The following is a 13,335-nucleotide window of genomic DNA, read 5'->3' as shown; positions in this document are numbered from 1 at the left end:
TATTTTTAAAGGTATATGTGAGAAGCTGATGCAGTCAGGAGAGGAGGACACTCCCTAACTTATTTCTTCCAGCTAAGCTCCACCTGTCACCTTTCACCACTTCCTAATAGTGCCACCATATTAGGACACATGAAATGATTAACCCACTGATTAGGTCAGAGCCCCTATGATCTACAAGTGCCTGGAGACTCAGACACACCCAGGGGTGTGCTGCACTAGTAGTCCTTAGGTGCTTTTCAGTGCAGTGAAGCTAACATTTACCTGCCGTGAGGTGGTCATGAACTCTGCAATATAACTCCACAAGTTGTCTCAGGGAAAATAAGACGAAATAAATATAAAATGACCCGGGGCTGGGGATGTGGCTCAGTCAGTGAAGGGCTTTCCAGGTGTGCATGAAGCTCTGGGGTTGGTCCTCAGCACCACATAAAGTCAGGCTTGGTGGCACACACCTGTGACATACGCACTTGGGAGGTGGAGGCAGGAGGAGCAGGAGTTCAAAGTCATCTTTGGCTATTCAGAGAGTTTAAGGTCAGCTTAGGCTACATGAGACCTTGTTTCCAAAACAAACCCTCCTGGCTTTTGTTCATGGAAAGGCCCAGAAGTTGAGCAGCCTGCACAAGGAACCTGTGTTTCCCAGGCTTTGGTCTCTATTTCCACTAGAAACATCTGGGGCTCGGGAACCTGGGTAGACTTGAGTCTGGGGCAGCAGCCTTACCTGGGTAGACTTGAGTCTGGGGCAGGCAGCCTTACCTGGGTAGACTTGAGTCTGGGGCAGGCAGCCTTACCTGGGTAGACTTGAGTCTGGGGCAGGCAGCCTTACCTGGGTAGACTTGAGTCTGGGGCAGGCAGCCTTGCCAGGTTCACAGGTCACTTTTGGCCTCTAGGGGATAATTCAAGTAAGGACTGTTTGCCAAAAACAGCACATGACTGAAATTGCAGGGAACTCACAAATAAGTGTTGGACTGCCAGCTAGGAAAGCAAATGGGAGATAGGTGGAGTGAAGTGTGCTGTCTACTGGGTGTTTCTGGACACATCAGGGCACCCTTACACCACAGCTAGCACCTAAGGAGAAAGCATTACCTGAGCATGCCAGCCACATGGCTAAGGTGGCCAACTCGGACAGCTTTTGAGAGGATCCCAGTACGACAACCAGAAGGAACAGAGATCGGGACAGCCATGTTGCTGATCTTATGGTCACACTCAGGACTTCCAGGTAGAGGCTGATGGAAGGCAAGGCTGAGAGCTAGGCTAGGCTGGTGGGACTACTGCTCAGAGTCCTGCCTTCTACCTCTAGTACTTGGGGGGAAAAAAAAGAAAAAGAGGTTGTATGCTTCACCAAATATGTTGGAGGGGTGAGTATCTCTGTGTGATCTCCTTACATGTTGTAAAGAACAAAATCAACCTCTTTGGGAGTGGTACAGGCAGAATTTAGGTACAGTTTTCAGGCTACAGGGTAAAGGGAGGGAGCTAGGATTGCAGGGGAGGTGGTGGCCGTCCACAGCACAACAGGATCTTTCAGCATCCCCTTGGCAAACAGAGCTGACTCTGGACACAGTCTTCATGCTCACATGGCCTATGGCTGCTGGGGTACCAGCCCAGGTCTTTCCTCGGTGGTCCAAGGGACTGACAACTGTACTATGGTAATGTCTTTTGTCCCCAGGTGTTTGCCTCTGGCAGTTTGAGTATTTTTGCCCTACTTTTCAGTATTTGACCCTGTCTCTGTATGCCACATGAAGTTTCTCATACAGAGGTGTATTATGAAAAAAGCTTTTCCAGGCCTGGTAGAACAGATCTCTGATGCCAGTACTTGGGAGGCTGAGGCAGGAGGATCTTAAGTTCAAAGCAAGCTTGGGCTATGTTGAAAGAAAGAAAGAAAGAAAGAAAGAAAGAAAGAAAGAAAGAAAGAAAGAAAGAAAGGAAGGAAGGAAGGAAGGAAGGAAGAAAGGAAGGTTGGAAGGAAGGACGGACCTCTGTACAAGAGAGGTAGGTGTTGGAGGGTATAGTACTCGTATACTCTTTGCCTAGCATGGGTTGGATCCCTAGTACCACAAAAAGCAAAAACAAAACTCGTAGAAATCAGGTGGGGATGGGAGGGGAGAGGGAGGGAGCATGTGATCCTTTCTTAATATCTTAAAAATTGTAACACAGACTATCAACAACAGATAAAAAATGTACAGTCTACACAGGGATAATATTCAAAATCTTCAGCCATAAAAATAAAGGCCTTTTATTTGGTTTTCTATGCCATCACAAGAACATCTGGACAACACTTCAGAGTCAGCAGAGCCTGTGACCACACCATGTCTACTTAACTGGGGAGCTAGATGCAGGAGCCAGGCTCCTCCCCAGGCTCTGGGATCGGCTTCGGGTTAAGGGGTCACCTTCTTGTAGGTAATGTGAAGATGCTGAGTCATTGGCTGTGTAGTGGTTGCCATAGAGACCGTCTGTTCAAGTTTGCCTTCAGAATTCAGCCTGAATTTCCGAGTGATCTGAGTGGAAAACAAGACAGAACACTTAAGTTTATATCTTCAAAGGATTCAACAAAGGCTGGGTGTGGTAGCACACGCCTGTAATCCTAGCACATAGCAGGCAGGACAAGAGAACTGTCTCAAATTCTAGGTCAGCCAGGTTCCAATCTAGTCTGGGTTTTATTCTGAAAAAAAAACCAAAAAACCAAAAAAACCAAAAAACCAAAAAAAACCAAACCTGAACAAACACTGGAGCATCCACCTGTGTCAATCACTGGTCACAGGTCTGTGAGCAGGGAATACCCCACCAAGGTTAAGACACTGGGTGTGAGGCACCATGGGACACACCAGGATCAAGGCTGTGGCTCTAGGCTCCTCAGCCACTTCTTCCAAGTAGCAGGTGGACATGGGCTGGTATGTGCTCAGCTTCCCAGAAGTGACCTATTGTTTGGTTTCTGTTAACATATGCTGGCATTCTGCTGCCTATACCCTTCTACTTTAAACCATAGCCCTAAACCATAGCAGCTGTGTGGTTTTGGAGGACACTGGGCCAGCACTTGGGGAGCACTGGTCAATTATATTATATGGCTCTTTCCACAAGAATGTAAGTAGAGTCTGAGTCATGTCCTCATGTCATGAATGCTTGTGGACACGGTGTGACCATATGATAAATGAATGTCTGAAGAACTCTCTAAGGGCCTATCACTTCAGTGTTCCTGGACCATCGGCTGCTTCTCCCCTACCCATTATGTGGACTCCCAACCCTTTTCCTGAGAAAAAGATAAAAATGTCAGTTATTGCAGGGTAGTGGTGGCGCACGCCTTTAGCCCCAGCACTTGGGAGGCAGAGGCAGGCGGATTTCTGAGTTTGAGGCCAGCCTGGTCTACAGAGTGAGTTCCAGGGCAGCCAGGGCTACACAGAGAAATTCTGTCTGGAAAAACTAAAAAAAGAAAAAGAAAAGAAAAAAATGTCAGTTATTACAAGTCTAGTTAAGGGGCTGGAGAGATGGTCCCAGAGTATATACCCTATCTATCTATCTGTCTGTCTGTCTGTCTGTCTGTCTGTCTGTCTGTCTGTCTGTCTTCCTACCTAATTCATTCATTTATTTAATGGACATGAGTGTTCTGTCTTCACACACACCAGAAGAGGTCATCAGATCCCATTAGAGATGTTTGTGTGCCACCATGTGGTTGCTGGGAATTGAACTCAGGAAGAATGGCCAGTGCTCTTAAGCACTGAGCTATCTCTTCAGCCTTATTTATCTTTTGAATAAATTTAAAAACAGTCAAACAAAACAAAATTCTAGTTAGGGATTTGAGGATGTAGTTCAATTGGTAGAGTGCTTGCTTGCATGACGCCTTGGGTTAGATCCCAGCACTAAATAACCTGGATGTGGTGGTGCCAACTGTAATCCACCACAGGAGGTAGAAGCAGGAGTATCATGAGTTCACAGTCAGCCTGGGACAGACAGACAGACAGACAGACAGACAGACAGACAGACAGACACACACACACACACACACACACACACACACACACACACGAAAGAAAATCCACTTATTTAATGGTACCAGGAAGGCCCCAAGAAATAAGGAGTAAGGAGGCAGGGTAAGCACACCACTTAGAATCCCTGCTGACCCAAGGAGGGTTAAATGGCTTTCTTGGATTGAGCCTGTCTAGTTTAAACAATAACCTGGCTTCCCCTGGGATCCCCAGCCTCACTTCTAAGAGTTGTTGGGGAAACTGAGCAGACACAGAGCAGCAAGTCTAGTTCAGATCTCTTCTGTGAAGGGACCATAAACAAAGTCTCAATTTATCTCCTTAGCTTCTTATGTTAGAGGGGAAAACCTAGGAATAAAAGCCAAAAAACAAAGTATGCCAAGAGAAATATGAAGAGACTGCCTCCCAGCAGGCTGCCCAGCCTGGAGTTCCGAGGAGACAGATTCTGTCAGACATTACATTAAGCACGTAAGCTGAAGTGGAACATGGACAGTAGGAAATACACAGACTAAAGCCTGGGGACAGAAAGAGGAACATGGACGAAGGGAGAGGAGACAGAATGGAAACTGAGGCAAGATAGAAAGGGGCTCTGAAGATTTTTAGAAGTAGCTTCAAAAACAGCCTCAGGCCAGACAGTGGTGGTATGTGGCTTTTAATCCCAGTTTTAAGGAGGTATAGGCAGGCAAATCTCTGAGGCCAGCCTGGTCTACACAGTGAGTTCTAGGACAGCCAGGACTACACAGAGAGATCCTGTCTTAACAACCAAAGGAATAATACTTAGCCTTAGAGCCCACCAGGGTTAGTCACCTTCCTGGACACTCACCCATCACCTTTCCCACTCACTGTGTTCATCTGGGGCTGCTTTCCTGTCTAAAGCTACAAGTACAACTTCAGCTAGTCACCAGACATTGGTCCCTGAAACCCAAGTGGTTCCCACGACGCATCCAGAGATCCACAATCCAACAGAGACCCAGCAGATATCCAGCAGAGGCGTGAGAGATAGATGTCTACAAATGTCCTAACTGCACATGTTCAGGAACAGGTCACACCCCTAAACACAAACACAAACAACCAGATACACAGCATGTCCCTCCAGGAATCAGCACCCTACTGTAGTCTATCCTGAGAAAAGCACTGTAGGTGAAGCGTAAGACAGGACTTCAAATAGCAACTATGAATACAGTCAATGATCCTAAAAAAAAAAAAAAAAAGATCTGAATAAATGTCTTAATGAAGATCAGAAACCACAAGTAAATAGTTGACTAAATGAATGAAAACAATTCAAGATATGAAAATAGAATTTATAAAGAAATGGAATCACTAAAGAATAAAACCCTTGATTAAGAACTCAGGAAATCAAACAAAATGCTCAGATCTCCCCTCCCACCCCTGTCCCCCCAACCCCCATGCTTCCTCAACTGATCAAACCAAGTGGAAGACAGAATTTCACATCTGGAAGACAAGGTAAAAGAAAATGTTAGATCTAAAAAACCCAGGCACAGAACATTCAGAAAATCTGGGACACTATGAAAAAACCAAACCTACAAATAATAGGTATAAAGGACGAAAAGAGAAACCTGGAACAAAGGCACAGAAAATGTTTAGTAAAACCCTGTATGAAAATTTCCCAAAGAAAGAGGGTGCAAGAAGCATATAGAACACAAATAATCAAGAGCAGAAAAGGAACCCCACTACACATAATCAAACATTAAGTACACAGAACAGAGACGGGAACTGCAAGGAAAAAAGACCACAGCACATATAAACGCAGGGCCACTGACTTTTCAGTGGAGAGTCTGAAAGACAGAAAGAAGGGCCTGGATGAATATGCTATAAACTCTGAAAGACCAGAGATACAAGCCCAGATACTATAGCCAGCAAAAACCACCAATCACAATAGAAGAAAAATATTCTATGATAAAAACAAATTTAAGATGTTTCTGTCTGGGCTGGAGAGATGGCCTAGTGGTTAAGAACACTGACTGCTCTTCTAGAGGTCCTGAGTTCAACTCAAAGCAACCACATGGTGGCTCACAACCATCTGCAATGGGGTCTGATGGCCTCTTCTGGTGTGTCTGAAGAGAGCAATGGTGTACTCATATACATAAAATAAATAAATCATTAAAAAAGATGTTTCTGTCCACCAAACTAGTTTTACGGAAGACACTGAAAGGAAAACTTTCTAAAAGTAAGATTAACTACACTCAATAAGACACAAGGAATAGATAATCTTAAAACAGCCAAAAGTAGTCTTTAACATATCAGGAATTAATAAACACTGCTCAAAACCTCTTATTTTCTTTTAGATTTATTTATTTTATATATATATATATATATATATATATATATATATTTTTTTTTTTTTTTTTTTTTTTCAGGCTGGCCTCAAACTCAGAAATCCGCCTGCCTCTGCCTCCCAAGTGCTGGGATTAAAGGCGTGTGCCATCACTGCCCGGCTTTTATTTTATATTTATGATAGATTGCCTGCATGTATGTCTGTGTTCCATGTGCATGCTTAGTGTCTGTGAATGACAGAAGATGGCCCTGAATCATCTGGGAACAGAAGTTATAGATGGTTGTGAGCCATCACATGGGTGTTGAGAATCAAACCCAGCTCCCATGCAAAAGTGACAAGCACTTTTAATCACTGAGCCACCTCTCCAGAACCAGTAACTCTCTATTAATGGTCTCAATTAACCAATAAAAAGACACAGGCTAACAGACTGCATCAGAGAACAAGATCTATCTTTTTGATGCTTCCAATAATCGTACCTCACCATCAAGGACAGACATCCTTAGGTAAAAGGGTGCAAAAGGAACTCCAAGCAAATGGAACCCTGACACAAGCAGGTATATATCCATTTCAGTATGTGACAAAATAGATTTCAAACTAAAACTAAGATAGGGAAGGTCACTACATATTTGTTAAAGGAAAATCCACTAAGAGGATATTACAATTCTAATAGTTTATCCACCAAACACAAGAACACCCAAGTTCATAAAAAAAAATCTTACTCCCACTAAAAATCACATTTTGATCCTCACATGATGATACAGATGTAGAAACCCTATACTCACCAACAGAGAGGCCATCCAGACAAAAAACAAGACAAAGAAATACTGAGTTAAAAAAGTCAATCAACAGACCTTACAGGTGCCTGTGAGGACATTCCCCTCAAACACTAAAGAATACACTTCCTTCTCAGTAGCTCACGGATGTTTTTACAAAAGTTAGTCACATATTTGGACACAAAGCAAGTTTTAACAAATATAGAAAAACTGAAATATTCTGCATCCTATCTGACTACCAGGGATTAAAACCGGTATCACGACAACTGAACTGCAAAAAGTACAAAAACTTCATGGAAGCTACACAACTTACTGTTAAGTAAGTATTAGTATTCTGTCTAAACTCCACCTCCACAGTTATCTGGCAACACCCAGGTATGTTCCTCCCCACAGTTACCTGGCATTAGCCAGGTAGGCTTGCCTACTATAAAAGGGGTTGCTTGCCTCCTCCTCTCTCTCTTGCTCTCTTGCCTCTAGCTTCTCTCTGTTCCCTAGCCTCTCCCCCCTTGCCTTCCCCCTCTCTCTACGTGGTCATTGCTGGCCTCCACTTCTCTCTCTCCTCTTTCTCCAACATTCTCTCCCGTTTCTCTCCCCACTTTTGCCCTGTGCCCTGAATAAATTCCTTCCCCTTTGGAACTGTTTGGTCTGGTGTTGTCTGTTCTAAGCTGCACGCCAAAATCTAACACTTACTACTGGATGAAGACAGGGTTAAGGCAGAAATCAAGAAGGAAATTAAACATCTTTTAGATTGAAGAAGAGAAAATGAAAATACAACACACCAGAATGAAGGCAGTTCTAAGAAGAAAGTTCATGGCACTAACTGCCTATACCAAAAAATTGGAGCAAGCTTGGAATAATATCCAGAACGATTAGAAGGGAAAAAATAAACTCGTGGCTGCAATTAATGTAAGAGAAACAAGCAACGCAAAGGATCAATGAAAGAAGGGCTGGGTTGGGTTTTTTTTGGGGGGTTGTGTGTGTGTGTGGATCAATAAGATCAAAGAACCTTTAGCCAAGTTGAGCAAAACGAGACACCAAGTTAATAAAGTTAGATGATGCTGTAACTGACACAGAGGAAATGCAGGGATCATATGGACAGACTTTAGAAAACGTGTATTCTATTACCCTTGACCCCATGCCTGCAGGTTCGCTGTCCCCTCTCCCTTCCCCCCTTCCCTTCCCCCTCTCTCCACGTGGTCATGGCCGGCCTTTACTCCTCTACTTCTCTTCTCTGCTCTCTCTCTCTCTCCCCCCCTCTCTTAATAAACCCCCTCCCCTTTGAGAAAAAAAAAGAATACATCAAAAAGATTATCTACCATGATCAAATTAGTTTCATCACAGAGATGTAGGGATAGTTCAATATGTGTAAATCCACAAACAAATAGACTAAAAGTCAGAAACCAGAAAGATCATCTCATTTGATATAGTAAAGGCCTAACAAAAATCCAACAACCCTTCATGATAAAAGTTCTGGACATAAAAGTCCCCCTGTGGGGATACAAAAGACATATCTCAACAATACAAAGGCAGAATAGCAAACACACAGCTAACATCATTCTAAATGGAGAGAAACGCAAAGCATTTCTACTAAATCAGAGACAAGGTTAGATTTTTGTCAACTTGACCTAACCTAGAGTCATTTGGGAAGAGGTCAGACCTCACCTGACAAAATGCCCCCACCAGAATTTGCCTTAAATCACTGGCACAGGAAAGCACTTTGCAAACAGGACTCTGATAGCATAGGCATTAGTGGGATCTCCTGAAGCTAAAAAGCTTCTGTATAGCAAAAGTATCAAGACAAATAAGTCAACTAAGAAATGGGGTAAAGAACTAAAGAGTTCACCCAGCAGGGATGGTGCACGCCTTTAATCCCAGCACTTGGAAGGCAGCAGCAGGCAGACTTCTGAGTTTGAGGCCAGCCTGGTCTACAGAGTGAGTTCCAGGACAGCCAGGGCTACACAGAGAAACCCTGTCTCGAAAACAAAACAAAACAAAACAAAAACAAAAACAAAAAACAAACAAAAACAAAAAACAAAAAAAACTAAGGAGTTCTTAAAAAATGAAACACACAAAACCCTGGTATACCCAAGAATGAAATCAGTAATGCTGAGAAAGGGTTCAAAAGAGGAGAAGAAGTGAAACTCATATAACAAAATGAAAAATACAATATGGCAGTTGGAATATAACTGTGAGAGTCTCCTAGGAAACAGCAAAAGAGCAAGCAATGAGAGAAAAAAGCAGAGATCAGAAAACAAAGGGACCCCAGCAGAGGTGGCATTTTACCAGGAGCTCTAGGAGTGACACTGGCGAGCGGTCCACAGCAGCAGCTCCAGGCTGGACAGAGTGCAGACCAGGAAGCTCTGTAAAGTCCAGAGCAGCTCAAGGTAAAATCTAGATACTGTTTCTCAGTGTGCAAGGTCAACTTTAAAGAACCATTACAATTATGTGTCTGCATGTGGATATGTATACATATGAGTGTAGGTTTCCATGGATGCCTGAGATGAGATCTTCTGGAGTCAGAGTTACAAGCTGTTATGTATGTGCTGGGGACTGAATGAGTCCTTAGGGAGTGCAGAATGTGCTCTTAACCACTGAGGCCATGTGGTCCCCAAAGTAAGCTCTGGATAACTAGAGGAGTGTGGTGCTGGATCAGAGCTATGTACACAAAAACTAAGCAAATGTTATAAATACTGAGTCTGGATTTGGCTACAAAGAGGCCCCAGGAGATTCCCAAAACATTCTAACAACAGGGTCATTTCCCTTTACCTTCTTGAACAGACCTGGTAGGACACATGGCCCTGACCCTCTCCTGGCCATCACTGCCTGGATTCCAGTTCTGTGCTTCCTTATGTTTGTGGTTTTGTCTGATAGCTCAAGATGAAAGATAAAACCCCGGTCCATGCTTCCAGCTCTGGCTCAGTGGGTCATCGCTGGAGGATACTGAGACAGTGGGGGTGGGTTGGTAACAGAGCACAAAGCAGTTTCAGCACACACCCCAGACTCCCAATTCCATCATCTCTGCCTCCTGCACCTCTAAGAAGAGACATTCCTACTTAATCAATAAATCCCAAAAGCTTGTTCTCCAACAAAATTAAAACCTCTGTGGATAGACACTCTGACAAATATGATCAAGAAAAAAAGATAACTGAGACACAAAGCATTAGAAGCATTAGAGTGCAGGTGACAGAGTGGCAGACATGTTCTGAAAAGCCAGATAAAAGCAACACTTGGAAAACATGAATCTGTAGCTGGAGCGGGTGGAAGGCATGGGTAGATGAGTGATCATGGAGGAAGATACTGTTGGTGCCTGGGCCTCTGTTCCCACAGCCTGAGTCCCCGACACTTTGTCAGAGGTCTATAGGTAATCCCCAGGAGCTTCATCCTTTAGAAAACAACAGAAAAGATTATAACGCTCTTACTTCAATCTGTAAATATGCTGACATAAAAGCAAATAATGACACAGGAAAATTATTAACTATATCATGACAAGTAGGAGTTAGATCCCAAGAGCAAGCATGGCTCATGTGTTGGAGACACTATTTCCCTGCAGTGCTAGCAGAAAGAGGAGCAATACAGGTTCTTCTCAGGAGAAGCTACAAAACTGATGGAATCCAGTTTCATGCCAAAGACCCTAGCTGTCAGAAAATACAGAATCATTCTAGTCCACCATAAGCAATACTGAAGTCCCAAGTCTAGCTGGCCATGAAGGTAAAAATCATAGTCTCAGCAAGGAAGAAAGGATCACGTAAGTTCAGAGATGTTAGACCAACCTGAGAAACACAGTGAGACCTTGTTTCAAATGAACAACAGGAAACCCAAGAAATTTCATTAAAACTGTCAATAATCAATCAAAAGAGGAAGTAGAGAAAAATTCTATGTACACAGCCAAAAACTATAAATAAAGCACATAAGTTGTCCTAACAACAAAGACTTACATAGTGTGTGTGACATACATGAGAGCTGTAGTCACCATGGTAGACAGCTGTGCTGATCCATGCGGCTGTATCATCTCCCTCAGCCTAAGCTGTGTATTGAATGCAGTCTTCATGTGCTGTGGTGCTGCAGACTGACCCCAGGCCTGCAAGCATCCTAAGCAGTGCTACACAGCAGAGCCCCGCACCGCGCCTGTGCAGGAACTGAGTCTGAGGTCTCATGTATCCTCAGCAGCACTGAACAAAGCTGTACACAACTGAGTCCACTGAGAATTCATAGATTCGACTGAAAAGTATCACACTGGGTGTGCTGATACACACTGATCACCGGGCTCAAGGGGAGAGGCTGGAGGATCAGGGTTCAAGGGCAGGTTGGTCTGCATAGCAAGTTCTAGGACAGCCATGGTTGTCTAAAAAAACTCACAAAAAAACAAGTAAACAAAAAAGTTCATTCAGAAAAAAACTTTTTTTTTTTTTTTTTTTTTGGAGACAGGGTTTCTCTGTATAGCCTGGGCTGTCCTGGAACTCACTCTGTAGACCAGCCTGGCCTCGAACTCAGAAATCCGCCTGCCTCTGCCTCCCAAGTGCTGGGATTAATGGTATGTGCCACCACTGCCCGGCTAGAAAAAAACTTAAGCATAGGGGAGAAAGATGGAGAAAAGAGTAAGTAGAACTTCCTGCAGAGACTAAATATTAAAAATTAGGACAGAGATACTACAATGGAATATAAAGGCATATGTCCTTAAATGATGTGTTGCTTGTAAAAAAGTGAATAAGCAGTTGGAAAGAACCAGAGCCGATGTTCATACGACCATGATCTAAGAGACACACAGCACCTTATAAACCACATAAGGACCACAAGTCACTCAGCAGGCAAATGTTAGAGAACATCCTGAATCACAGAGAAAGGAAAAGATGACAGACTAAAGGTCTAATAGAGAAAAGCAAAGCTACAATAGCACAAGAAATTGAGATATTATTATTATTATTATTATTATTATTTTGGAGTAGAAAGCAAATTCTGAAGTAGGAACCTGAGTTCAGATGTGATAATGGAAACATCTGGGGCAGACAGCATTATAAATGAAGGCGTTGCCTTGGGCCACAGTAGTCACACAGGGAACAGTCCGCAGGTAACAGCTATAGCATATAAAAAACCTCCTCTAAGTCAATAACAGAATCTCAACCTACAGAAAACCCAGCATAAACAGAACATATTAACATACAAGGTAATAAACAAAATGGCCAATAGCATAGAAAATGTCAGACTGAAAACAACAATGGGATTGGGGCAGGAAGCAGGGGCTCAGGCAATGCTAGGCGTTTACCAGGATCACGCTCGAAGTGCACTTACCCTCCGGCTCAGTAACTTAGGAGAAATCTGTCTAATAAATATGGGCATATTTACAAAAGCATAAAGCACAAACATAAAGGGCTATTTGTGATGCAATGACAATAAGTCTACAGGGTACAGGGGGCAGGTATTAACAGTGGGGAGAGTGTGCGATGAGGACCAGAGGAGCAGGAAGCAGCGCTAAGTCTAGAGAACGGTGGGGTACCACTGCCAAGGGCAAACAGTCTGGGAACATCTGGGAGGAGGCTGGGCTCACCTGCTCCACATGGGGCTCCTTGGCAAAGGAGATCCTGGAGATGGAATGGGATGAAACACTCAGCTCCTGCCCGTTCACTTCACCTTCCTCCACTTCCACAATTCCTGCAAGGGAGGGGCAGTTAGTGTGATCCCAAGCCACGCCCACCTTCAGATGCCTGTGAGACAGTCAAGGGAAACCTACCTTTGTGACTATCCAGGGTACAGTGTCTCTCCCTTCTCACATGAAGGGAGACGAGCCATCCTTGCAGATATCAAGAAAGTGACTCAGAGCTCTTCTGCTTGCTCACTCTGCATACACTCATGTGTGGTCAGAGGCTGACTTTGAGTGTTTTCCTCTGCTTTCTATCTTACTTTTCTTTGAGACACATTCAATCTCTGACTGAACTTGGAGCTCACCTCTTTGCCAAGCTGGTTGCCCAGCCAGAAAGCCCTAGAGATTGGTCTGTGTCTATACTCTGTTGTTCTATGGATATATGACAGGGATCCAGACTCAGGTCCTCATGCATACATAGTAAGCACTTTGCCTATGAAGTTATCTCCCCAACACCCATATCTATTTTTGGGAAGGGATCTCATTATGTTGCTTAGGCTGGTTTGGAGTTCATAGTTAAGAAATCCTCCTGCCTCACTCACACTTCTAAGTAATGGAGAGCACAAAGACAAATGCTTGATGGAGGGTCATCTCTGTAGAGATGTCTGAACCCCAGCCTCCTACTGCAGCTGCCTGGACCCCAGCCCTCCTACTGCAGCTGCC

The 13,335-nt window shown here is 43.8% G+C and overlaps 1 protein-coding gene across 1 annotated transcript in view; it reads right to left on the bottom strand.

The window, feature by feature from the left end:
• Window positions 1-2,189: 2,189 nt before the first annotated feature.
• Window positions 2,190-13,335, bottom strand: part of Thap4 (THAP domain containing 4) — a 46,732-nt gene continuing 35,586 nt past the window's right edge. The window contains exons 5-6 of the mRNA XM_028755365.1: window positions 12,580-12,683; window positions 2,190-2,489 (exon numbers count right to left, since the gene is read on the bottom strand). Of these exons, the coding sequence (XP_028611198.1) occupies window positions 2,370-2,489; window positions 12,580-12,683 (224 nt within the window). The 3' untranslated portion in view covers window positions 2,190-2,369. The remainder of the gene's footprint in view (window positions 2,490-12,579; window positions 12,684-13,335) is intronic.

The sequence above is a fragment of the Grammomys surdaster genome, unplaced genomic scaffold (assembly GCF_004785775.1).
Source record: "Grammomys surdaster isolate TR1022 unplaced genomic scaffold, NIH_TR_1.0 126059, whole genome shotgun sequence".
Classification (NCBI taxonomy): domain Eukaryota; kingdom Metazoa; phylum Chordata; class Mammalia; order Rodentia; family Muridae; genus Grammomys; species Grammomys surdaster.
This window is presented reverse-complemented; position numbering and strand designations above follow the sequence as displayed.